At 39.0% G+C, this 26,821-nt stretch overlaps 4 protein-coding genes and 1 non-coding gene across 5 annotated transcripts; 3 read left to right on the top strand and 2 right to left on the bottom strand.

Moving 5' to 3' along the window:
- Positions 1-1,359: 1,359 nt before the first annotated feature.
- On the top strand, positions 1,360-10,763 carry LOC122671892. Its single transcript, XM_043869367.1, has 9 exons — positions 1,360-1,576; positions 6,435-6,460; positions 6,696-6,780; positions 6,894-7,103; positions 9,395-9,517; positions 9,597-9,654; positions 9,745-9,818; positions 10,472-10,560; positions 10,649-10,763. The coding sequence occupies exons 1-9, from the start codon at positions 1,484-1,486 to the stop codon at positions 10,716-10,718; spliced, it is 828 nt and encodes a 275-aa protein (XP_043725302.1). The 5' UTR covers positions 1,360-1,483; the 3' UTR covers positions 10,719-10,763.
- A 342-nt stretch (positions 10,764-11,105) lies between these two features.
- On the bottom strand, positions 11,106-12,773 carry LOC122671891 (heme chaperone HemW). Its single transcript, XM_043869365.1, has 2 exons — positions 11,946-12,773; positions 11,106-11,859 (listed from the first exon to the last, which is right to left on the bottom strand). Exons 1-2 carry the CDS (start codon positions 12,761-12,763, stop codon positions 11,232-11,234), a joined length of 1,446 nt encoding a protein of 481 aa, XP_043725300.1. The 5' UTR covers positions 12,764-12,773; the 3' UTR covers positions 11,106-11,231.
- A 649-nt stretch (positions 12,774-13,422) lies between these two features.
- Positions 13,423-13,539, top strand: LOC122638442. The gene has a single exon (XR_006329438.1). It is a non-coding gene; the product is annotated as a U5 spliceosomal RNA (small nuclear RNA).
- Positions 13,540-13,664: 125 nt separating this feature from the next.
- Positions 13,665-14,554, bottom strand: LOC122670701 (small heat shock protein, chloroplastic-like). Its single transcript, XM_043867661.1, has 2 exons — positions 14,240-14,554; positions 13,665-14,160 (listed from the first exon to the last, which is right to left on the bottom strand). Exons 1-2 carry the CDS (start codon positions 14,496-14,498, stop codon positions 13,685-13,687), a joined length of 735 nt encoding a protein of 244 aa, XP_043723596.1. The 5' UTR covers positions 14,499-14,554; the 3' UTR covers positions 13,665-13,684.
- Positions 14,555-17,918: 3,364 nt separating this feature from the next.
- Positions 17,919-24,530, top strand: LOC122670699 (26S proteasome non-ATPase regulatory subunit 6 homolog). Its single transcript, XM_043867660.1, has 8 exons — positions 17,919-18,095; positions 18,194-18,308; positions 19,334-19,424; positions 19,539-19,684; positions 19,976-20,195; positions 20,365-20,473; positions 23,978-24,146; positions 24,303-24,530. Exons 1-8 carry the CDS (start codon positions 17,960-17,962, stop codon positions 24,475-24,477), a joined length of 1,161 nt encoding a protein of 386 aa, XP_043723595.1. The 5' UTR covers positions 17,919-17,959; the 3' UTR covers positions 24,478-24,530.
- The last annotated feature ends 2,291 nt before the right edge of the window (positions 24,531-26,821 follow it).

The following is a 26,821-nucleotide window of genomic DNA, read 5'->3' as shown; positions in this document are numbered from 1 at the left end:
GCAAGCCTGTTAGTGACACGAGTGACAATAAAATTGAGGTTCTTAATTCTAAGTATGGGATGAAAGAGATTTTTTATCAAGAAATTGAAATTATTTTGGTTGCATCACTCTGAAATATTATAATAATAAGAAATCAAATTGGTAGTTCAGTTTCATTGAAAAGTTCAGTATAAATTTTTTGAAGCTTCTGTTGTATATGTTACAAATTCAACGTTCATCTGTATTTTTTTGTTTTATAAGTGAATAGTGGTTCAGCAACCAGAACAATAAAAATCCCTTGTCCCCACCTTAAAAAAAAGGGTGGGCTTCATTCATGAGGATCAATTTGGCTGATTAAATAGACATGTATTTTTATTGTAGTATGTGTTATATACAAGTCCATTTTGTATACTGTTCAGTTAAAAAATAATTTGATAAACTGGAAACAAGAGAGGGAAGCTTTACGATTGTTATCCGTCAAGAAATTGCAAAGTGACTTAGGGTTTCATTTTATCTCAATGAACTATTGAATAAGAAGATTCAAGGGTTTTTACCATTTTACTCGACTCAAGTAGAACAATTTTAATGGGGATTTTATAAAATGATCAAACTCTGCAATTTTTGTTTGTGACTCGGGTGAAAATGATCGAGATTCATTTTACTCGGACAAGTTGTGACCGATTCTTGTCATTTTTTTCCTCAACGTAGTCTACACAACTCTTGCCCAAGTTTTCAAAAATTTTGATCACTCGTCCCATTCAAAACCCAGTTTTCCAAAAATCGACTGACCCCTATTTTATGATTAAAGGCGTCATCGCAGATTGAGGTGGACTTTTCCCCCCTTGTTGGCCCATGGACTATCAACCAATGCCCAACAATTCAGAGCAGTAAACATCAAGTTACAACCATTGGTGACACCACACACACATGGGTCGGATACCCAGCTGCGCGTACGTACAGATGATCTAATCTCTCGTGGGCCTCGTGGCTTCCACTGTAAATCAACAAAGTAAAGTCTTAGTAGAAAACCCACTAAGATATCTCCGATCCAGTTGTAGAGCTTCAGCACTCATGGGTCGGATACCCAGCTGCGCGTCTGGTGGGCTACAAAACATTGTTGGGTCGGGTCAATGGTCCAATGACATCAGATGAACTCCGGATTGAAGTCCATGTCGTATTTGTGGGTCGGACTCGGTAGGGAAGCGTGGTAGTTGGCCAGCAATATAAAGAAGAGAGTTGATTAGTTGAATCGCGAGTCACGGCCCTCACTGCTCGAAACGATTCAACCAGTGAAATCGCTATTCAGTCTTCACTCTTCACCAATTTTCGTTTATAGAGTGCGAGAAATCTTGGTAGTGTCTGATCGAAGATTAAAAAACAATCGGGGCCCCATCCACTGAGTCAGGCGGTGCGTCGTTTTTGGTCCCCGTTCTGGCCGGTGCAGAAAAAAACGCCGAATCGTAGCTGGGGAAGCACAAGCCACAAAGGCTGTAGGCGTCGAGCGATGGGGAGAGCCACGGGGATCGGCTTTCTCCTTCTCTCACTGTCTCTGTTGTTGCAAGGAATACGAGCTTCTTCAACTTCGCCCCCTCAACAGGTTAATTTGGTTTTCTTCCAGAAAAAAACCATGCGCCCTTTTAAGTTTTGTTTTTCATCTTTCTTTTAATTTCTGTTTTTGAAGCATTTCTCGTGTATTCCAATTTGCTTAAAGGTGTTCTTTTACTCTCTCTCTCTCTCTCTCTCTCTCTCTATATATATATATATATATATATATATATATATATAATTTAACACTATAAGAGTGGCGGATAGGTATGCTCACCCATCAAGGAGAAAGATATTATAAGTAATTTAACGGAGTCATACATTTAAAGAATTTCGAGATTCGTAGTGTGTATGTTCTTGTTTTTAAGGTTTGTTCCTTTCAAAGAGGAACCCAGGAATGGCTATAATAATCCTTTTCTCCCCTTAATTTTTACTGAATTAAGAATCTCTTCTGTTATGGATTTGAGTACCCTGTATTCCTGTAATTTGAATATGTTGGTACTTATCCTGCCAGTTATAGTTGTTCTTAAGGTGTTGAAGTAAAGGAATGACTTGACTAACTAAGTTGTTTAATAAAGTTATGAATAAAAGAAAATGCCAGATGAATGGAGGAAAAGAATTGTAGTTTAGAGTTATAAAAATAAAGGTGATGTTCATGCAGCCATTAAGACTAAGAAAGCTAGTTTTAAGACTTGGCAAAGGACTAAGGATGTAGAGGATCAAAAAAGGTATATATTTGTCAGAAATGAAACTAAGATGATTGTAGGAAAAGCAAGGGCGAAGAAATATGAGGACCTTTATAACAACATGAGCACACAAGAAGGGGAAAAAACTATTTATAGGGTAGCTAGAACGAGGGAAAGGAAGATTAGAGATTTCGACCTTGTAAAATGTAATAAAAGTGAAGATGATAAAGTACTAATAAGGGATGAGAACATTAAGGAGAGATTGAAAGAATATTTTTACAAACTTCTCAATGAAGTCACTGCGAGTATTAGTACCCCAAAAGATTGCACTACTCATCTTGACACCTCACGTCATAACTATATATGTGAAATAGGGTGTTTGAAGTGAAAGAAGTTTTAGGAAAGATGAAAGTAGGCAAGACACCTGGTCCAAATAAGGTCCTAATAGAGGTGTGGAAGAACCTAAGAATCTATGGTTTATCTTGGCTAACCAAGCTGTTTAATAAGATTATGAGCACAAGGAAAATGCTAGACGGATGGAGGAGAAGCATCATGGTCCCGCTTTACAAAAATAAAGGTGACATATAGAGTTGCAATAACTATAAACGCATAAAACTAATGAGCCATATTATGAAGTTATGGGAGAGGGTTATAGAAGTCCACCTGAGAAAGGAAACTACTATTTCAGAGAATCAGTTTGGATTTTATGCAAGGAAGATCCGCGATAGAAGCTATTTTTTTTACTTAGGAGGCTCATGGAAAGATGTAGAGAGGGCAATAAGGATATCCATATGGTCTTTATTGACATAGAAAAAGCCTACGATAGGATCTCCAGAGATTTAATCTGGCATATTCTAGAGAAGATGAGGGTTTCAAGTAAATATGTGGACATAATTAGAGATATATATGATGATGTGGTGACTAGTGTAAGAACGATGGGGGGTCCGGGTAGTGAATTCCCATTACAATTGGGTTACATCAAAGTTCAGTCTTAAGTCCTTATTTGTTTGCGTTTATCATGGATGATTTAACCAGAGATATCTAAGATGAGGTTCCTTAGTGAATGCTTTTTGTTGATGATATTGTTTTGGTGGACGAGACAAAAGCAGGAATTAATGCCAAGTTGGAGCTATGAAGATCAACCTTGGAATCAAAAGGTTTTAAGATAAGTACAACAAAGATGGAGTATATGGTGTGTAACTTTAGTCACACTAGGATGACTACTGAGGTGGTGAATATTGATGAGAGGGAGATCAACAAGAACAACAAACTCAACCTTGTCCCAACTTAATGGGGTCGGCTACATGGATCTAAACAAAGCAGGGAAAACTGAGGTCTAAAGAAAAAAGGGAAAAGACAAATGAAAGACGAAAAATAAAAATAAAAATGAAAGATGAAGGAAGAAAGTAAGAGGAAAGAGGCACAACCCAGCAAGTCAGGAGAGTCTCAGCTAAATGGGGTCTGCTAAATGGGTCCTTGCCCTCCAATAGGCTCTATCTAAGGTCATACTTGGTACAAGACCTAGACTATGCATGTCCTTCCTCACAACTTCTCCTATTATCATTTTAGGCCTGCCCCTAGCTCTTTTAGCTCTTTCAATCGGGATCACATCACTCCTCCTTACTGGGGCATCCCTAGGCCTCCGTTGAAAATGACCATACCACCTCAAACGACTCTCTCGGAGCTTGTCATTGATGATAGGGGGATCAACAAAGTGATTATTTTAGGTAGCTGGGCTCAATCAAAAGTAAAGAAGGTGACATAGAGGATGATGTTGCTTAGAGAATTAAAATAGGTTGATTGAAGTAGAGAGGTGTGTCCAGATTATTGTGTGATCGGCGTATTCCTTTAAAGCTTAAAGGGAAATTTTATAGGATTGTCATACGACTGACTATGTATGGTTTGGACTGTTGGGCAGTTAAGAAGCGTCATATAGATAAACTAAGTGTAGCAGAGATGAGGGTGTTGAGATTGATGTGTGACAAAACTAGGAAGGATGGAGTAAGGAATGACCATATTAGAGCTGAGTTGGGTGTAGCTCTGTACATGACAAACTACGAGAAAGTCGTTTGAGGTGGCATGGTCATATTCAATGGAGGCCTTTGGATGCTCCAGTATGGAGGAGTGGTTTGATTTAGATTGAAAGAGCTAAAAGAGCTAGGGCAGGCCTAAAATAACCCTAGGAGAGGTGGTGAAGAAAGACATGCATAGCCTAGGCCTTATACCACGTATGACTTCGAATAGAGCTAAGTGGAGGACAAGGATCAATATATCTGACTCCATTTAGTTGGGATAAGAAACTAATCTTTCGGATAACAAATTGAAACCGGCTTGAGACAAGAAACTAATCTTTAGGATAACCAATTTGGTTTCATGTCAGGAAGATCAATCACAAAAGCTATTTATTTACAGCAACAACAACAACTCTTCCTTATCCCAACTAAATGGGGTTGGCTACGTGGATCCTTGCCCTCCAATCAGCTCTATTCGAGGTCATTTTTGAAACAAAAGCTATTAATTTGTTTAGGAGACTAATGGAAAGATTTAGAGAATGTAAGAAGGATCTTTGTATGGTTTTATTGACTAAGAAAAATCTTACGACAGAGTCCCCAGAGAGTTTATTTGGTAAGTGTTAGAGAAGAAAAGTGTTAAGAGTAAATATGTGGACATACTTAGGGAAATGTATTATGGTGTAGTAACTAGTGTAAGAATTGTGGGGGCGGGTAGGGTAGTGAATTCCCAATTACAATAGGGTTACACCAAGGATCAACTTTAAGCTCGTATTTGTTTGTGCTAATCATAGACAAGCTGACTAAAGACATTCAAGTTCAAATCCTTTAGTGTATGCTTTTTGATGATGATGATGATATTGTTTTGGTAGATGAACAAAAGCAGGGATAAACACAAAGTTGGAATTATGGAGATCAACGTTGGAATCAAAAGGTTTTAAGATAAGTAGAACAAAAACATAGTTTATATATTATGGTTTGTAACTTTAGTAATAATAAGTTTGAAAGTGAGGTGGTGAAAATAGATGATAGGAAGATACTGCAAAGTGAAAATTTTAGGTACCTAGGTTCAATCATAAATAAAGAGGGAGAATTACAGGATGATGTTCCACAAAGAATTATAATAGGGTAGATGAAGTGGAGGGGTACGTCCGGAGTGTTGTGTGATCAACGCATTCCTGTGAAACTCAAAGAAAAATTTTATTGGACAGTTATACGACCAGAAATGATGTATGAAGCTGAATGTTGGGCAGTGAATAAAAAACATATAACAAACTCGAAATGAGGATATTGAGATGGGTAGGTGGTGAAATGAGAAAAGGTAAAATAAGGGATGGACAAATTAGACCTAATTTAGGAGTAGTTCTGATACATAATAAGTTACAAAAAGTCGAGAAAGTCGTTTGAGGTGGCATGAACTTGTGCAACAGAGGCTTCTAAATACTCTAGTATTGAAGGTGATTTGATTCAGATTTAAGGAGCTAAAAGAACCAGAGGTCAGCTTAAAATGATTCTAGAAGAAATGGTAAGGAAAGAAATGAATAGCTTAGGACTAGTAGTATGGCTTTGAATAGGAGCTGATTGGAGGAAAACGATCCATGTAGCCGACTCCATTTATTGGGATAAGGCTGAGTTGAGTGGACTATTCTCTCAGCTGTATAAAGATAAAAATACATAGTTTGTCTCGTATTGTTAGGTGTTTGAATTAAGCTGAACTAGATTGAGATATCTTAATCAACAAAGATGGCCTATTTCTGTATGTCCCCCCCCCCCCTCCCCCAAAAAAAAAAAAAAAGGAAGTAAAAGAAAGAGGGGGGGGGGGGACCAAGGTGGTTTGATGGTTTTATTAATTAATTAATTAATTACACCCTATAGGCATAATGAAGGAATTTGTTCCTCAGGTGTTATCCCGCTGCATTTTGGAAACAATAGCTTTTGTTTCTAGTTATCCCCTGCGCCCTGGTCTTTTCCTTTATTTATTTGTACTCATTAAGCATTATCTACCACTACTACGTTCTACTTGAACAGTTCAATTCCTTGCAGTGATACTCTGGCATTTGCTATACTTCAGTTGTCCTTTCTTTACTCTGTTCCCCATTTTTGTTGTCCTGAACTCGTCTTTTATATACAACATTTGGATTTTTGCGTCTGCTTTATTGCAATGTGAATTCTTGCTATCTCCACCATTAACATTTTCATGTTGTTTATGTTCCAGGATTTTGGAGAATCAGTCGCTTCAAGGTAATAGGGTTTCCATGTTTTGCTTTTGATAATTTGTTGGTTTCACCAATCAGCATCTCCAGAATGGGTTCCCTACCTATAGGAGAGTTTAAAATTGGACTCGAAAGTCATATCTAGCCAGGATGGCATGCTAAATGGTTTATACAAACTTTGGAATGGATTCCAGTTATTGATTGTTTGTGTCATACTGATGTTTTGTCTATTTTTAGAATTTTAAATTGGTTTAATGTTTTAGGACTTTGAAGCAAGAGCAAGAACACACTCATGAAATACATTGTTCCAGAGAAAGGAGCCGTGCTGCCTGGAAAATCATTGACGAGGTATTACCATAGTGCAACATGTTAATTTTTTGGATAACTTGTCACTCATGATTTCTGGTTTTGATCTTTTCGCGAGTCATAACAAAGCTGTTGTAATGATAAATGGTATGCAGTATCTGATGCCCTTTGTTGAGCAAGAGCAATATCAAATTCCAAGTAGATGCAGGGTTCATCCTGACAAAGATCTGTTTAGAGATCAGGAGCAGCACAAGATCCATATCGATATAAGTGAATGGCGGTGTGGGTACTGTAAGAAAAGCTTCCGGGCAGAGAAGTTTCTTGACCAGCATTTTGACAATAGACACTCCAATCTGCTGAATGTTGTAAGTGGACTCTGGTTTCCTATAGCTTCTCCCTCCGTTTACTCTTTTTGGCCCTCTCCTTCTTTCTGGATTTTTTTTTTTGGGTTTGAAAAGCTATGGGTGAAAAACCTTCATAGACATATCGTGAAACAACTGACCTCAACTTGATTAGTGACTTAAAGGACTCTTTCCATGCCCATATATCACCACCGGCCCCATCACCACCATTGGTAAACTCAAAATCCATGATTCCTTATATTTTTTAGCCATTCGTTCTCTTTTGGATGGTCATGATTGCCCACGGTTTCAAGAATCGGAATCAGATCGGCCGATTCGGATTGGAATCAGCTGAGGCCAATCCCAATTTGCACCGTTCTGGAGCATCTGATTCCCACTACGTTTCTTGGGTTCCGGCCGATTCTGGCTGAATCGGAATCGGAATCGGCTGGACTCACAATCCGGATTCCGATTCTGAGTTTAGTAACCTTGTGAAACACAGATAAGGTCTATGGATGGAGTCAAGCTAAAGATAAATGAATTCAATGGAGAGGGGACACAATGATGTTTCCGAGCTGGATAGCCTTGGTGGGGAGCATCGGGAAGGGTTTCTAGCAGGTGCAGCTCATTGCTATTAAACTGAGGGGTTTTGGTGGGCTGACCACTTGTATTGGAGGGTTTTGTTGGGACCTTGTGTACCATCATGTTCCCTGTCATTGACTCCATTTAGGGCAGCGCGACAAGAATGTAGATTTGAGCATGCAAGTTCCATAAGTTAATGTTGAGGTTCAAGATTCAAGAAGTAAATTCATGAATATTATCCAATATTTAAATGGGATATAACAAACAGAATTGCTAACATGAAATGCCATACTGTTGATGCAGTCCATTCTCGCCTATTGGGATTGTATTAGAGACAATTTCATTTGGTTTGGCAACCTATTATAAACCAGCAATATAAATTTGAAGGGTTCACTGATAGCTAGAGGGGGTGGGGGGAATAAAAGAGGACCTGTTTGCTTTTTATTGGAGAGAATTGTCATGTTCAAAATATTTCCCAACATAAATCTGACATGTGCATAGAAAGCTGTTAAGTAAGCTCAAGTGGTATGCAGAAAAAAAGCGCGGTGGGAGGACCTGGATAGTGGACGAATTATGTGTGAGGAAGAGAAATTTTAAGTTTTGATGTTGCAGATGAACATAAAGATTATAATATGTCCAATATGTTTGTTAGCACTTAGCAGTGCTAGCAAGTTTTCATTGAAACAAGATGCTATCGGAGAGCCCCTACTTTCCCCAAGGTATTTAGACAACTTGGGTGGTTGTACTGTAATGGGATGTTGTAACTTGTACTGTAATTGTAATGTGCTTTGAGCTGCTGGAGAATTTCTTGATTCATGCATATAATTCTTTGGATCTTGTTTATAGGTATATGGCGTAGTAATTGGGTCTACATGATTTTATAGTTAAATAGGTATTTACCATCAGCTGGCGTGAGTTTGGAAGTGAACAGGAAATGACTCATGCTACCTACATTCCTCATTCCAATACTTCCTAGCAGCTAATTTTATGGTGCAGGATAATTGGTAACATAGGGTCCTGCTAATATGCTTGCGAAATAGATTCTCGTGTAAACCAAAAATAGGATAGAATCAGAGAAGCTCTGAGTATTTGACAAAGATCTTGAATAGGATGTAGTGATGCAATGCAGTTTCCAAGGAGAAAACTCAGAAACCCTGTTGAATTGTGTCCTAATCCAGCCAAACAAATCACAAGCTTGGTACGGTAAAAAACACTATGTGACTGGGCTGGGAGATATTTGTCTCACCTCTAAATGTGGTCAGGTGGTATAGGGTATTCGTGTAGTGAGAGATTTCCATTATGAGGAGAGAACACCAATCAGTTAATGATATTAACTGCGAGAGAGACCTTGGTATGCATGTTTTCTGTCTTTTATTTAAACCCTTTTGCTGCTTTTACCCATGTGGTTTTGAAGACACACAGTAAGAATAAGTCAGAACCAAATATTTTCCCTTTTAGATTCTTCTCTATAAAGGCTTAGAGAGCCTTATCCCTCTTTCACTGCCATCATATGTAGTTCTGCCAGCATTTCTCTTTATGTTTTATACATGTTCACTTGTACTTAAATTTCCGTGCTTTTGTCTTTCGTGTTAATTGAATCCCTGTTTTCAACTCTCTCTCCCTCCCTCCGACATTTAACATATTTGCTTTGAATCTGGGGAAAAAAAACTTTTTCCACTCTGCCAGAACATGTTCTCCATGAATCTAACATAACCAATTCTTGCTGAATTCAGACTCATGGCAAGTGCTTGGCAGATTTATGTGGGGCATTGCATTGTGATCTTGTGATGGATTCCAAGTTGCGCAAGTCTAAGTGCAATCCTGCAGCTGCTGCAAGGAACCGCCATCTTTGTGAGGTTGTCTTTAACCACAATGTGTATTGTAACATAAATCCCTATGTTTTTGTTTATCAACAATTCTGTTGTTCCCATGCAGAGCCTTGCCGACAATTGTTTTCCTGTCAACAAAGGTCCTTCAGCAAGTCGTCTTCATGGTATCTTCCCCCCTCTGTTCTCATTTTTGAACCTTGTCATATACATCAATAATTAGTATAATAATTTTAACTTCTGATTCTGGTGGACAGAATTCTTCTTGCACCAATTCTGTGATGCTCACACTTGTAACGGAAAGCGAAAACCCTTCTCTAGAGGGGGCAGGGTAAAGTGACATCCACCATTTACTTAAATGGTAGATCTTGATTTTCTGGTTATGATGACATTTACTTCTGGATGGCACTTGAGTATTTTTGGATTTTGAGAATATGGGAAGCCTAGTGTTGCCTGCCTGTGGAAATACAGACCTGCAAGGTGGCATCCAAATAGTAACTCGTAGGCGAAATAATTGACCTGATCAAATGAGCTGAACCATGTAATAATAATAATTTGGGAAGCAGTTTTCTGTACGGGAGTGTGGCCTACGCCAGCACTCCCATGTGTCTATCTCTCTCCTCCTTAAAACAAGGGGGCAAAGGTGTCTTTTCACATGGAGAGGAGAGAGATAGACTCATGGGAGTGCTGGCGTAGGCCACACTCCCGGACAGAGATCTTTTTCCCTAATAAATTTTTTTTTCTGAGGTATAATAACAAGTTGTTTCTATTTGATCCATTTGATCCATTTGATCCATTTGATTTCCTAGTTGGGAAGAGGACACGGTTAGGAACCCTCAAGTGCCCTTTATAGATGCCTGTTTTAGATATTTACCTGTATTTCTGTAACACAGTGGACTTGATTCTTAGCTACCAAGTATTAGAGATTATATAGCTTTAGTGGTTTCAAATCCCTAATTGATGTTAATTGTTCAATCTGTGCAGAAGCAAACAAGTATACTGTACCTTGCGATTTCAATTTTGACTTTGATGCTGCTTCCTATATTCTATGTTATTGTCTTTCTATACCAAAGGTATCAATTTGATTCATTTGCCTGACCTCGTGCAAAATTATGGTGGCCTGGTGTCGTAGTTCATGTTTGTACTTTTTGTATATTGCAGAGAAATGAAGAGGAGTGTCCAAGATTTGAAGCGCATCTCAAAAGTTGGATCCAAAACAAAGCCTTCGTAATTTGTATTCACTGCCTCTTGCCCAACGGGAAACCAACAGTTAAAAAGTTTATTTAGTGAGTTTGGTTGCACCCCTTGGTTTCCCCTCTTCAACTTGAAGATTGGTGATCAGGCTGAACTTTGAAGAAGCAATATTTGATCCCCATTCACCTCCTCCCACCCATTTCAATGTAAAGTTGCACTGGTTTTCCCAGTGAGAAATCAGATAGATTTGTTTGAAAATGCATCTTTGATTGTCAAACTTTCTTGGTTGCTCACTCAAAAATGTTGTGTGCTGCCATTGATGAAAAGCTGAAAATGTATAATATTAGTTCTACTGAGTAATTGCCATTTCAATCCATTACTTTAAGCTTTGTGCTCCCCTCCTCCCTTGCCCCTCACACCCCCTCCCCCCCCCCCCCCCCCAAAAAAAAAAGCTTCCCTGTCTGTACTCTGTACTAATGTAGGGAAAAATGGTCTTGAGAGCCAAGTTACTGCAACTCTTCTCTATCAATTTCTTGCAGAAAACTTGGTATTATGGAGACATTGCTGCAAATGCAACAGATATCAACTCGTTTGACAGAAGAAATCCATCTGGGTCACTAAGCCGAAGAAAGTGCACCACCTCTTCAATCTTCTTCTCATCTAATAGCGTAGATTCAAGTTCATCTGCATGCAATGCTCTTTTCTCCTTGTCCAGAGCAATCACATGTCCACTCTCCAAATACGGTCCAAGTGCCTTGCAGAGGGAGATTAACAGAGAGCTCCCAAACTCTGCAGCGAAGGATCTCAGTTCTAAGCCTCTCGCCGTTCTAAACGAGAGCATCACAACATCCATTGCAGTGTCCTTGGAGTCGACACTACCAATGTCATGGTGGTTAGCCAATCCATCCTCCAAGTTCTGCACATAGCCCATGAACTCTTTCATCTTTCTAGGCCTTGAGAACCTCACCCCACCAATGTAACTTGCAGAGCCCAGACCAAATGCGTAGAATGGTTTGTTCTGCCAATAAGTGAGATTGTGTTTACACTGGTACCCGCTCTTACAGTAGCTGCTAATCTCGTAATGTTCGTACCCGGCATTAGAAAGCTTCTCCGAGGCCATCCTATAGAACTGCGCAGATTGGGTTTCAGATGGAAGAGGGAACTCCCCTGGCGTATACCTGTGTCAAATGTAACACACTTTCGAATTCAATTTAATGGAAAGAAACAAAGTAAAACATGAGCTCGTCCGATTGGTTAAACTTACAGAGCTCCGAACTTGGTGTCTTGCTCCACCTGCAAATCATAGACCGACACATGAGCAGGACTAGCTTCTATGGTGAGCTTCAAGCTCTCTTCCCACATCTCTGGCGTCTGATGAGGGAGAGAAGAGATGAGGTCCATGCTCCAATTCGCCAGCCCACATGAACCGATGGTATCTAATGCTTCATATACCTCTTTGATGCCGTGGGCTCTTCCGCACGCCCTCAACAACTCTTCTTGAAAGGCCTGAACGCCTAGAGACACTCTGTTCACTCCCAACGCCAATAATTCCTTCATCTTCGTCGTGTCAAACGTCCCTGGATCCATTTCAATCGAGATTTCAGCATTGAAATGTACCCCAAATTTTGATCTCAGCGAATCTAGAACTGCAGAGATGAGTCTTGGAGGCACGAGAGATGGTGTTCCTCCGCCAAAGAAGATGGTCTCGAGAGGCGAGTGGTTTTCAGGAAGTGTCACGGCTGTGGTGGCTTCGATTTCACGACAGAGAAATCGAACGTAGTTTGTGATACGCGGGTCATCATCGGTCGTATTAGAAGAAGAGCTGCCCAGAGCGACGATCGCGAAGTCACAGTAATGGCAACGTTTTCTGCAGAAGGGAAGATGGACATAAGCCGATGTCGGAGGAGATAGGAGCGTTGGCCTGCTGGTGTCGTGGTCTCTGTTGTTGGATGAGGCGTTTTCTCGAACAGTATGTGAGTTGTGCAAGAAGGCACTGGAGATCGTCGAACATGACGCAGCTGGGATTTTAAAATTGGTAGGAAGAATGGCATAAACGATAGGGTTGAAGGCCTGTCTGAGCATGATTTCCAATGCTGTCACAAATTTACAGGTTTTTTGAGTTTTGAAGTTTGAACAATCACGTTTAATAACGTCAGTGGTTGAAGCCTTTGAGAGCAATTACAATTTACAGGGCACAACCATCTATCGTAGAATGATCTTGTGGTCCTATGTGTGGCTGGTCTAAATGGATCCCGATCGTCTACGGTGCATTGCCCATAGCGCCCATAGCAGCACACAGCGCACACACAAGGTGTAGTGTAATGATCGCTTTACCCTCGTTTGAGCAAGGGTAAGGCGGTCATTGCACCACACCTTGTATGTACGTTGCAATGACCGCTGCAGGCAGCACATCGTAGAAGATCTGAATATGGTCTAAATCTAAAGATGACAAATGGGATTTGGTATCCTAGTAGATAACCCAATGAAATATCCAACAGTTGAACTGTGCCGCACACATTTGACAGCACTGGATGCTCGTTGGAGATGATCCAAATCTGTTAAATGGACGGTCCCCATGCAAGAACTACAAGAACTGATGGGAGGATCAGGGAACACCTTCCGATTAGAAGTTTGAGAATATAATAGAAAGAGGAAAATAGTCCCACATCGTAAAGTAGAAGCAACTCAACCTTCCAAGGCTTTCTATATAACCAACACTCTACTAACCATAAAAAACACGCAGCCGCGCGGTGAGCACAGAGCGAACTATTCTTTCGCCTTTTACTAAAGAATACCGTGTGCTCGCCGCACACAGCGGCATACGCCAATTTTTGATAGGGTTCTCCCTTGTGGGAGAATCCAACAAGTATCTAATCCAAATCTTCAGATTTCTTGGTTCAAAGTCTATTTCAAAAATTATAATTCAAATACAATCAAAACTCAAATACTCAGATAAACTAAAACTGACTTGCTCTTGAACTTAAATTACAGGCAAAGAGTCTCTCATTGGACATTTATATCCCAGACTTTACTGGAAGAAGAAGCCTTTGGAATGGTTATGTAGAGCACACCATCTTTCACCTCCGCCTTTACCTTCTCGAAATCGATATTATCCGGCAACGCAATCCGACTGCTATATCTCCCAAAGCTTTTCTCCGGCCACTCTTCTTCCTCTTCTAATTGGGTTTGGCCTTCAGATTCTTTCTTCTTGTTGAGAACCTTCTCGGCCTTAACTACCAACATCTTGTCCTCAACCCATACCTTGACATCGTTTCTGGTCATGCCAGGCATGTCGAACCTCATCTTGTAGTCGTTTTCCCCTTCTTTGATCCCCCATGGCGTTCTTCCTCCTCTGTATTCCTCTTTCTGGCTCGGTGATGGCCAAGTGCTGCTGTAAGCGAATGGGTCTTCCATCATTCTCTCCATCGTCTCCATCATCTGTTGCACAGTCCTTGCTGTCGGAAATCTATCCCATAGCCCTGTACACAACAAGAACCAACGGTGAATTGGTTTATTCTTAGTAATTTTTTTTTATTTTATTTGGTATTGTTTACATACCGATGGGTGCTACTGGGGCGATTCTCCTCTTTGGCTGTTGTTGTTGTTGTGTGGTTTGGTGCTTGGTTGCTCTCTGCAAGTGATCAAGGTTGTCTCTTCCTTCTCCTGCTGCCACCATGGCCTTGACATTGTTCGCACGTCTTCTACCTGTCAGTCCAAGCAGGGATTGAGACCCAATACAGGGCAGCTTAAAGCCAGTGCTTCTCTCTGGTGCAAAGGGAAAGGAGAAGCTAACGTTAGATAAGGATGAGGAAGACATGATTTTTCTAGTACCCTTTTCCTGCTATTGGATTTTGAATTGGATCTGATTACTCAGAGTGACAACACAATCTGTTTATGGAAGAATTGGGGGATGGAAGTCATATTTAAAGGGTAGTAGTGGAAATTTCTGGATATGTGAACGTTTCAGGGTGTCTAGAACTAAGTAGAAGAGTGTAGATGTGAGGAGTTGGTTTTCATATTTTCGGGTTTCCAGAGTCTTCCATGGATAACGTTTGAAAATTGGAATCGGCTCAACAAAAAAAGAAAGAAAATAAATTGTAATTACTCCGTCCGGGCTCAACATGGTGGATTAAAATTTTACTGGTGGATTGGAATAAAATTCGCGTGGTGGTCTGTGAGTTGAGTGCAACACGATAGCTGTTTAGCTTAAGAGTGTTAAAATAGAACCTAATTGAATAAGTCAAATCAAATCAAATCAAATTGAATAAAATTCTGCTAGATTTGAGTATTAGATTTCAGAATTGATTTGGATTTTGGTTCGGTTCGGGATTAAGCATAGGAATTGAATTTTAGAACCAAAACCGAATCAACTTTGGATAGTAGAATATTATAGTATGTTATTTTATTATAATACTAATATATTATAATATATTAATACATTATAATACTAATAGTATATATTACTAATCTTAGTATTAGATTTTATAATACTATTATAGTATATATTACAATATTATATGGAATGAGTAGAGGAATCAAAATCAAACCGTGTAAGAACTTTAAATAGATCGAAAAAGAATCGAAACCGAGCCGGTTCGATTTGAGTATTGATTTTTGGAATCGCTTTGATTCTTGGTTCGGTTCTGGATCACAACAACACTCTCTAGAATTGAAACGAAACCGAACCAAATAATTGGAATTGAACCAATTGACACCCTTAGCTCAACCCCAGGCTGTTGAGGATCCAAATCCCCAAAAATACTAATACTATTGATTTTGGGATGGTAAGATCCATTTGAATTTTTTTTTCAACCCTAACGATTTGGGGAAGATGAGGGCAATTTGCTTTTTAATTCTAATGGTGTTAGTCCCAAGTTAATGAGATGGATGCATTTATTAACTTTTTACAAAAGTAAAGGGCACGCATAATTTTCCAAAACTAACGGGTGTTTTTGTTATTACATGATATCTCAGTGGATATACGTGAAAACTTTTCAAAAAAAATCATCGAGAAAATGTTTGAAGTCCCCCCATAGGTGACCCAATAACTAATGAGTCCAGCTCATGTTTATGTACGTGAGCGTACGAGAACAATTCTCAGCTGTACAGATGGAATCCACTTTGTGGGACCCACAAGGATGGATTCCATCTGAACAGCTAGGAGCTATTCTCGTACGCTCATGTACGTGAACGTGAGTCCAACTCTAAATAATACCTAGAATTGAAAATGTATTCTTACCTAAAAAAATAAAAAATGTGTGCATTACCCAAAAAAAAAAAAAGAGATTTGAAAATGTATGCTATTCCAATGTTATGTGATCATATCTCTTTTCTTTTTTTTGGGTAAAAATGTTATGGAAAAAAATCATTTGTAGTGCCTTAATTTTGTGATGCCTTGTAGTTCAGGTCTAAGAACTTGACATGTGGAAGATGAGACATCCAATGGTGCCGAATTCAAGAAAAAAGAAAAAAAAAATTGGGTCAATTGAACTCGCACCGTTGGATGAAGCATCTTTCACGTATCGAGCTCTCATGCCTGAACTGCAAGGCACCGTAAGATCAAGGAATTGCATAGGATTTTAATCCAAATATTATTTGATGATATCAAATGTGAGAAAAAAAAAAACATATAAGGGCATTTATGATGAGATTTCTATAGAATAAATATACATTAATAGGACATATGACCTCATAAATATTTGGGTTTTTGATAAATACCCCCTGAAAATGGCCCCCTAAAACTTTTCTAATTGCAAATTCTCTTTACTTTCAAAACAATGTAGCAATTTGGTCTCTGCTGTTAATTTGGAACATTAGATGTTAGTTTAGGGAATCTAAGGACCAAAATGCTTTTCTGGTAAAAACCCACCAAAATATATAAATAAAATGATCAAATTGCTCTCATCTTCTCCAAATTATTTAGGGTTTGAAACTGAAAATCAAGCCGTAAACCATTTGGAAAAGATGAACCCAAATGTACCATGGATCCACTCTTTAACGAATTGCAAATGCTGATTTTTGGTCTTCTTCTTCCTTTCGATTTAAACGGAACCCACGATCAGAACTTCTTCAAGGGTCTCTAATTCTAACTAGCTCAATATGAAATCAATCTAGCTGAAACTATAGGATTAGAATCCTAACACTGAGACCTCTTGAATATAACACATAGCAGTTCAAATCTTCAACGATTAAATAATAATAAATATCTGAAACTGTCCTGGGCGGAATGAACAGTACCAGCTTTGAAGATGGCTTTAGATCTCCTAAACCCCAACTCCATTAGCCCCAAACTTTGCAGTCAACATTGCCCAATAGGAGAGGAACTATTTCCCAAAATTTCAGGTCGATCTGAGATGATTTGATGAAGTTCCAGCAAACTCTTCTCAACCCAGTAGTACCGTCAACAGCAAGGGGAAGGAAAACAGTAGCAGAAAAAGAAAAAGGAAGGAGAAAAACAGAACAAAATAGAAGAATAAAGGATAGAAGTGTTGAGGAAATCATACCCGTGAAGAAGAATGATTAGGAGAAAGCAATCGATTCAGAGAGGAAAAGAATGAGTCCATCCAGCAAGCTCGCACGGCAGCCACAAAATTCTTTTGATTCAGTCATCAAAACTATCCCATTGATGGGTGATTACGACTTCTTGTAAGACTCCAAAAACATAAATTTAGCAACTAACAAGAAACTGATGTTTCATTATGAATCCTACAACAAGACAAACCCATTTCAATTTTGGAGGTTTGATTTTAGGGTTCATCTTCTCCAAATTGTTTAGGGTTTGAAAACCCTAAACTATTTGGAGAAGATGAGGGCAATTTAGTCATTTTATTTTGATTTTATCAGAAGGGTATTTTGATCATTAGACTCCCTAAAATTAACATCTAAAGTTTCAAATTAACGGCAGAGACCAAAGTGCTACATTGTTTTGAAAGTAAAGGGAACTTGCAATTAAAAAAATTGTATGAGACATTTGGACAAATAGGTATTTTTAGGGGGGAATTTGTCAAAAACCCTAAATATTTTCTATGTTGGGTGGGTTAGCAATCTACATCACCCGCGGGTGACCCAATTATTTTCCACTCAATATTCTTTACTTAATCTAACTGTTCTGCGAAGCACGGGATCACATATACAACACCGGAGACAGTAGAGCTATAGAGAGGAAAGACCTTTCACTCAATCTGCAAGGAAACCCTGAGTCCCAAGTCTCCTGACTCCGAGTCCACAGAGAGGGGGGAGAGAGAGAGAGAGAGAGAGAGAGAGAGAGAGAGGACGAACATGGAAGCACAGGAAGGGAAGCAGCAGCCACAATTGGTTCTAGCGAATAAGCTTTTCCTTCTGAGGCACCCAGACGTGCCGGATATTGAGAAGGTCAGGCTGAAGGAGGAGGTCTTGACATTTGTTAAAGCCGACGGTAACCAATTAGTTTCTACGTTTCTCTTTTTCATTTCTTCCATTCAGTTTCCTTCATTTTGACGACATTACCCTAGCCCTCTCTCTCTTCATCTTCAGACATGGCTCTACTTTACGAAACCCTAGCGACCGAAAACGTCTTGGAGGTGGATCGGACTATTCTAGATTCAATGCGTTCGAAAATCGACGAAGAGCTCAAGAAGCTTGATGAGAAGTGAGTTTCTTTTCTGCCGGGACCTAATTTTCAGTCAGTTTGGTTTTCTTAGCTCTAATTAAAGCTGTTGTATATATTAGCTCTAAAATGCATCCTAATCAAACTCTTTATGTTTGGATGTTTTCTTTTCACACTTATCTAATGCTAAATTCGGACATGAAGTTAAGGTGAAAATTACAAGTATGAGAAAATCATTTACATTAGAAACCTAATTTTTGTAAAAGTGGGCTATGGAGATCATAACATAATCAACATAATCATGTTTTGGTATGATTGCACAACCTCTACCCTAAGTTACCCTTAAACTTAGAATTAGTTTTACCAAAGGGTTCAACTGTAGCATTAATCATTCCATTCGATTAGGATGTCTCAGAGGGAATTTTTTTTTTTTCTGGACAACTTCATTATTACCTTAGTACAAGTTGTTATTAAGCTTCAATGCTAAGTATCTCTATTGATATTTTTGGGAAATCCATTGACTGTTTGTCAGAAACTTGTGGATCATTGCTACCATGATCAGATTTGTCAGAAAGTCCTGGATCATTGCTACCATGATCAGATTCAAGTGGATTATTTCCTTTTCTTTGAACTGAGTATCTGGAGGGCTTGTTTGATAATGTTTATATTTTAGCATACACTACAGTAAATTATCGCCCATATTTGCTGTCCATCCTTTTTCCATTTTTGGAAAAAAATATCAAGGAAGAGTACAAGGGAAAAAAGGGTATAAGCATGTCTTAGCTATTATCAATACTCAACACAACTAAACCTTGACCACACCAAATTGGGTTCACTACACAAACCCTGTTTTGTTGTTATTCATCTCTAGGTAGGCCATATTGGTTCTTAATTCTAAACCTTGCATGCCTATATTCTCCACTTTTCGCGAAGTGTTTTAGACCTGCCCCTTGTCCTATTTGAATTAATAGCAATCTCTATAAAGTTAGAAACTATTGCTCAAGGCCATGATTATTAGAATACTATTACTGTGTGCTTACATAAACCTTCTTGTTCCATTAATTCAGAATTGCAGATGCTGAAGAGAACCTCGGTGAAAGTGAAGTCCGAGAAGCCCATCTTGCGAAATCATTGTTCTATATTCGAATCAGTGACAAGGTAGCTTACATTTTCTCTTGTTCTGTGTCAGTGATTTTTTCCTGTTTCTTTCAGAGCTTCTTTTTGGTGGATGTTTTCACATCTCACTGACCTATTCCCCTCTATGAATCCCAGGAAAAAGCACTGGAGCAACTAAAGGTCACTGAAAGCAAGACAGTGGCCATTGGCCAAAAGATGGACTTGGTTTTTTATACACTTCAGCTTGGGTTTTTCTACATGGACTTTGATCTCATAGCCAAAAGCTTAGATAAGGCGAAGAAGTAAGTTGAGATTCTGTATAAATTTCAGTCAATTTTACTGTCTGAACTCATCTCTATTGTTATATAGATAAAAGGGAAATGGGGCGATGTTTTCTGCCTGGGAGCACACGGTGGCGCAGGCTGCGCCCAGACACATGGAGCGGGACAGGGCAGCCATTTTGGTCATTCAGGGGGGCGGGCTAGTCATTTCGCCCAACCCCCATGTGTCTGGGCGTATCCTGCGCCCCCAGTGCAGAGAATATTTTCCCAAGGGAAATATAGATAAAGATTTCTCACTTTTTTTTATGGCAGCTTGTTTGAGGAAGGTGGTGATTGGGAGAGGAAAAACCGTTTAAAGGTCTACGAAGGCTTGTACTGCATGTCCACAAGAAACTTCAAGAAAGCTGCTTCCTTGTTCCTGGATTCAATATCGACATTCACGACTTATGAGATTTTTCCTTATGATACCTTCATATTCTATACTGTCCTTACAAGCATCATTTCTTTGGACAGAGTTTCTCTGAAGCAAAAGGTATATTTGATTTTGCCATCACACATAGTACTGGCTACTTTTAATTGGTTCTATTTGAAATAATACTTTGAAGGCGTTGTGACCTGTTTTATTCTTAATTTATAAGAGGGATTTATTTTCTGTTAACAAAGTTCTTATTGATAAAAAATTGTTACTTTATCTGTTGAAGGTGGTGGATGCACCTGAGATCCTAACAGTTATAGGGAAAATTCCTCATCTGTCTGAGTTTATGAACTCTTTACATGGATGCCAATACAAATCTTTCTTCTCAGCATTTGGTAAGTGTGTCCTCATATCTTGCAATAGGCTTATTAGCTTTTGTTATTTGTTATCACTTTGATTCTTCGCTTATATCATAATTTTGTACTTGTAAGGTCATATCATAATTTTGTCTTGTAAGTCTTCTTGTTAATAGACCTTTCTTTGGGAGGTCTTTCGCTTCCTCAGTGGATGTAGTTGAGAATCATGTTCGCATTTCCTTTCCCTAGGCTCCGTTTGCTCTCATGTAAGAATTTCCAAGCAAGCAAAAAATTTTAAATGAGGAAAGTTTTACTTTCCAAAATTTTTCCCTGATGTAGAAGAGATGGTAAAATTATTACATAAATATAATGTTTGTTTTTTTTTTCATATAAGTGTTTATCAGTGTTTTTACTTCAAAAATATATTTTTAATATTAGTTAACATGTGGAAACATGCCATTATTCTTACATACAAGCAGCCACAACTTGCTCGTAGCACCATAAATAGTGCTATTGGTAGTGATAAAACTCAATTTGAAGTTGAAAATACAATTGGGAACCAACTGTAGGCAGCTATATTAAACTATTCATTGTGAACTAAAACAATTGATAGCCAAAAGGACGAGATCATGAAGAGGTCATAAAGTTGATGACGTGATGTAACCAAGAGATCTGAGACAATCAAAGAGAGATAGAGTTGTAGGGGGTGGGGAGGTGTTGTTGCATAAGGGGACGAAGCCCCTGGTATGAGGAAAGATAGCGAGCAAAACTCCATGTCTGAATTTTGCTAGTTTGCCCTCACTGACAGCTTGAACTTAATGTAAGGTGCTGTTACAAGTGACCTAACCCCCAATCAGGATCTCAGTTACTAGCAAACAGAACACTCAACACTAGTCTTAGCAACACTACACCAAACAATCACCTAACAATAGATGGGCTGTAGAGTATATCAACCACACAACTTTAACAATAATTAGCAAAGTATTTAGAATAATCCCAGCCAAAGAGAAAATCAACCAGCAGCCATAATAAGTTTACATCTGGTCAGGAACAAGACCAAACAACCAGAGAAATAACAACTTCAGAAACAGTAGCTACACATGTTGGATGGGCCTTATATTCCCATCGAGTATGGGTCTCAAAGGGCTGAATGGTTCCTAGAATTCTCAGTCCAAATTAATGGACTGATGCTGAGATATCACAGTTAATGCAGCTCTATATGGGGAATGGTCCTACTAGAGGCCAATTAACCAGGATCTAATGATAACGGACCAAAGGGGCTGCTGGTTCTGCAGTTCCAATGGAGCAAAACAGGAATTTTAGGTTAATTTCTAGGGTTAATGCTAGGGTAAAAGGTGAGTGTGATATATGATAATGATGGGCAGGTTTAAAGGAAGCTAATGGTCTAAATTTAATAGGTTTAAACAAAATTTAAAATTATGGAAATTTTAGGGTTAGGGTTTCGGGTTTTGGGAGAGAAGGGGGTGATGGAATATAGGGTTTAGATGGGTCGAGTGCTAGGGACAGTGTGGGGAAGATTCGGTTGTAGTATGGGAGGTTTTGGCTGGTTGAATGAGTCAAGACAGATTTTGGGCTTTTGGGCTTTAATGGGGATGAAGGGGGATTAGGGTTTAGTTGAAGGTTTGGGGGTAGAAGTAAGGATCGAGTGTAGGTAGGGCAGTGAGGGAACTGTGGTTGAAATTTGATGATAAACTAATGGGGAAATTGATCTGAATTGGGAAATTAGAGTTTAATGGAGATAGGATTAATGGAGGTCGATTGGAGAATGATTAGGGTAGACTGTAAGGAATTAGGAGAAGAAGATAGTTGCCGAAAATTAAATAACTCACTGGTTTTGAAGATCAACAGCAGTAGGAGCTTGAGAATTGATTGAAGAGGACCTCCTGATCATAAGCAGATGCAAGGAGTCACTGGAGTCCTCCAGCCCTTCACCTTGAGATCCACAAGGCAGCAGCACTCAAGATTGGAGCAGAGGAGCAGCAGCAAGACAGCAAGCTTCAACGAAATATTTTTTTAAAACTCTGAATATGTGGGGGAGCCTCTCCCATGTTTCTATTTAATAATATGGCCTAAGCCTATTCCTACTACAAGTTAAAAACCTCCTTCAGAAATCGTGGAGGATTATAATCTGAAGTTTAAAACAAATTAAAAGAGAGAGACCTAATTACCCCTATTGACTTAAAACACTTAAAACTCTTAAAATAGCTGAGATTCCTCATCAACCAATAGGATATAAGATCCTACTAGCCAATAGGAGCTCTTCACTTAAACTAACCCAATTGAACCAATTGGATGCAACCAATTTAAGCCGGTTCAATTACAAAACAGAAAATAAAACTAAGTATAACTGAAATAAACTAAGTATAGGCTATACTAAGGCTCCTACTATAACCCTAGGTTTAGGGTGGCTTCTTCAATTCGAGGAGGCTTGGATCTGCATCAACAGTAACATGAAAATAGAAACTAAAACGTAGAAATTAGTAACTAATGGGGATAGACAAACCCAATCATTAAATCAGCACCAAATCACTATTGAAGGGATGGTTTTGTGTTTTGATTGTGTCCTCTAAATATCAGCAACAGTTGATAGTCAGATCTGCAGATCGAAGGGGGGTTGAAAATCCCATCAAAGCTCCTTGAATTAACTGAACCGCAGGGACTGTTTTGGGGTCCTCCAATCAGCAACTGATGAATCTCTGACAGAACATTCCAATGCTCATATAAGGTTTCCAGCAACAATAACACACCTTCGGTTGGGCCTCAAACAAGCAGCAATAACAGAGTAACAACTGGGTATCGATTGGGAGATAAGAGAAGAAGATAGGAAAGGGATAGGGTGGATTGGGCCTCTCTCTCTCCTAGGTATCTCACCTCACTGCATCCCACAGCCATTATCAATGCTAAACTCAGTTTTCATTCATTAAATTGGGGGGGGGGGGTTTGGAAGGGAGACTCTATGGTGTGGTCTCGAATATATATAGCTGCTGCTGCCTACTTAGAAAATAGAAATTTTGCACTTGGTTTTGAGCCACAACTTTTATGATGCAAGCTGCGTAAAATGAGTGGGGCCCAACGAAATTTGTCCTCCCTATTTTACGTCCTTTTTGTGGGAACCAGGCAGTGAAGTGAAAATTTGCATTTGCAGCCCAAGTCACGTGGAGACTAATGGAGCCTATCTAAAAACAATATATAGGGTATGTTATGCCAATGAGATGCTTATACATTTGGAAGTGAAGGATTGCTGATGAGTTTGATTATGATCTAGCAAGACACAGTCAGTCTTGGATTTGGTTTTTTAACATTTTGCTCTTATGGTGTCATTGTTATGGCTGTATTTTCTCATTTATATTCAGTTTTGGAGGTTGGTGGTCCATTTCCTTTGTCAAGGATCGTGCTACTATATTCTTTGTTCTTTTCTCATTATACTTCTTACATATATAGGGTGTCAGTATGGCTACAGTGAGAGGACTCTTATTAAGGATGGGCTAACCGTTTGATCCTGGTTTCTGTCTTTTCTATCAGCTGGCTTGACCGAGCAAATTAAATTGGATCGTTATTTACATCCCCATTTCCGGTATTACATGAGGGAGATCCGAACTGTGGTTTATTCACAGTTTTTGGAATCTTATAAAAGTGTTACCATGGAAGCAATGGCTACTGCTTTTGGAGTTACAGTGGACTTTATTGATATGTAAGTATCATTGTGTCTTTTCAAATCACCCTTAGCAATAATTTGCCCCCTTGTATGTTTGGGAGATGCTTTGACATATGGGCTTTCATTTGTGAGGTGGTGCTTGGTCTAAGGAATTTTATGTGCTTTTAATTAATTACTGTTTATTTGTTCCAGGGAATTGTCTCGTTTCATAGCCGCCGGGAAACTTCATTGCAAGATTGATAAAGTCGCTGGTGTGCTAGAAACAAACAGGCCAGATGCAAAGAATGCGTTGTACCAAGCAACTATCAAGCAAGGGGACTTTTTATTGAATAGGATCCAGAAGCTATCTCGTGTCATAGATTTGTGAGATGAGATGAACTTTATCTGCCTTTAAGAGAAGCTGGCATCTGTAATTTTTTCCGTAACATTGTTAATTCATGAACATGGTTTTAAAACACAGAATCGGAACCGTGTTGGTCCGAGCTGATATCCGGATTGGAATCGGTGTTTTAATGCCCCAACCCTACTTTCCATACAAGGATGGACGACCTGGATCTGAATGCTCTCATGAATGCTGGATTAGACCTAGGGAAAGTGGATTTTCTTGAAGTAATTTTGCAATGGTTTTGATTCTCCCTACATTAGTTAACTTTGATTCTTGGTTACCCCTTTTATTTCCACGCACAACTTTACTTCTTGAGAATAATGCACTCTACAGTCTACAGGGATAGTCTGGTTAAGCTAGTATAAATGTTATTTGGTTTCTCAATATAATGCCTTCCTTTTATTTAAGACTGGCATTATAGGTTTACAGCTGAGACAAGTTAGTATCAATGAACACTGAAGATGACTTGAAAAACAAAATAAACGAATACAAATGATAACCCATTAAATTTGTTTATTTATTAATGGAAACAGGTTCTCTGAGGTAGCGCCATCTCTCTATTTCTCCTCTTTATGCAAAATAACTTCTCTGCCTCTACGTGGGAAACTGTTTCATTGCTCCCCATTGATGTGGTCTCTATGCCGCTTGCTCAGAAACCTCGAGGGATCTCTGCTAAGGTCATGTTTCTTCAGGGTATTTGATTTAATTCCTCATAAGGGTAAGCTTACTGCTTCCAAAATAATACAAATAATCCCAAGTATGTATACCTGGTTTTATGCAAATCATCAAAAACTATTTTGCTTGACCAAACACCATCAAAATCCAAAAAAGGATTTTTTAGGTGCAGAATATTTTATGGCGGATTTCTGGTGGATAAAAAATCACCGGCAAAGAGATTTTGCAATTTTTTTTTTCTTCTTTTTTTGTATACCGATAAAGGCAACTTTTTTTGTAGTGAGTATTGTTATTAATATATTATAGATATCTATGAGTGGAAAGGTTGTGTAGCTCATGTAGGTTCCTGTTGGCCAATTGAAGTGTTGAAATGGTCGACTCAGGATCCATTCCCAGAGCTGGAGATTGAGGGGGCTAGTGAGGCTATAAACACTTTAAGATGAGTGGCATTGCAACACTTTAAGTTGTGTTTGGATAAGCTTGTTTAAGTATCGTGGGTACAATCATGGAAGCCATGAATAAATGAAAAACAAAAAAGAAGTCATATTCATTCCATGAGTAAGGAGCTTTAAGCATTTGAATGGAGAATCAACTACAATTGAGCTAGGGACCTTTAAAGGAGAAACCTTCTATAGTTCTATGTTGGGGGGGGGGGGTGGGGTGGTGTTAGGGATGTAAACGGATCGGATTCGGTTCGGATAGTGCTATATCCACATCCACATCCACATCTGATTAGTTTTTGAACGGATTCGGATAATGCTAAACGGATACGAACACGGATACGGATGAAATATTTTATCCGTTTACATGTAAATATTATTTTTCGGACAGCTATAGTCTATCCATATCCGCATTTGTTTAGCTTTCAGACAGATATGGATAGTGCTAAATGGATATGGACTCGGATACGGAAACAAATTTTGACTATTCATTTACACCCCTAGAGGAGAGGGGGGGGGAATGTACTGCTTATAAAGGGAGGTGAAATGACTGTCCAACCCCATCAAAGACGAAAATCCCACCCCCAATGATGTCAACATATGTACTTTCATTGGCCCCCAGACGTGCAGGGGTCACGCTTCCTTGGAGAAAAAGCCAACCCAATGTTTAATTTGTTTTCTTTTCTGAGCATTTTTGCAGCTTTAAACTTAGGAATGGGAAGAATAGGAGTCGATCAGAAATGGTTTTAATAGCACTTTCCCCTACGCCATTATATATAATACTGGCATCTACTTTATTCTTTTCCTTTCCAGAGGTGATTGAGCTGGCATTTTAACTGTTTTATTTTTTGGAAAGTGAAATTTGAGTTAAAAAAAATGAGTAATATCGTAGAATTGAGTGCATTGCTAGAGATGTTTAAAGGGTTTAAAAGTCTATCACAATATTATTTTTCATAATCTAACATAGGAGGGAGGAGAGAGATAAACATAGGGAGACACTAATGTATGCTATACAATTTGGTAGCATTCTGTCTCTCCTTAGATTTTAGATTATAAAGGATAAGGGAGAGGGTTCTCTTAGCAAGCACCATATATAAGCGGATCCGGCTCCTCTCCAAGGAGCTCATCGTCCAGGGCACGCCTAGGGGGCATCCAAGGGTGGGACTGTGCTACACACATCTCGGTGCACTCCTAGGGATGTGGATGTGTGC

The sequence above is a fragment of the Telopea speciosissima genome, chromosome 8, assembly GCF_018873765.1.
Source record: "Telopea speciosissima isolate NSW1024214 ecotype Mountain lineage chromosome 8, Tspe_v1, whole genome shotgun sequence".
NCBI classification, from domain to species: domain Eukaryota; kingdom Viridiplantae; phylum Streptophyta; class Magnoliopsida; order Proteales; family Proteaceae; genus Telopea; species Telopea speciosissima.
This window is presented reverse-complemented; position numbering and strand designations above follow the sequence as displayed.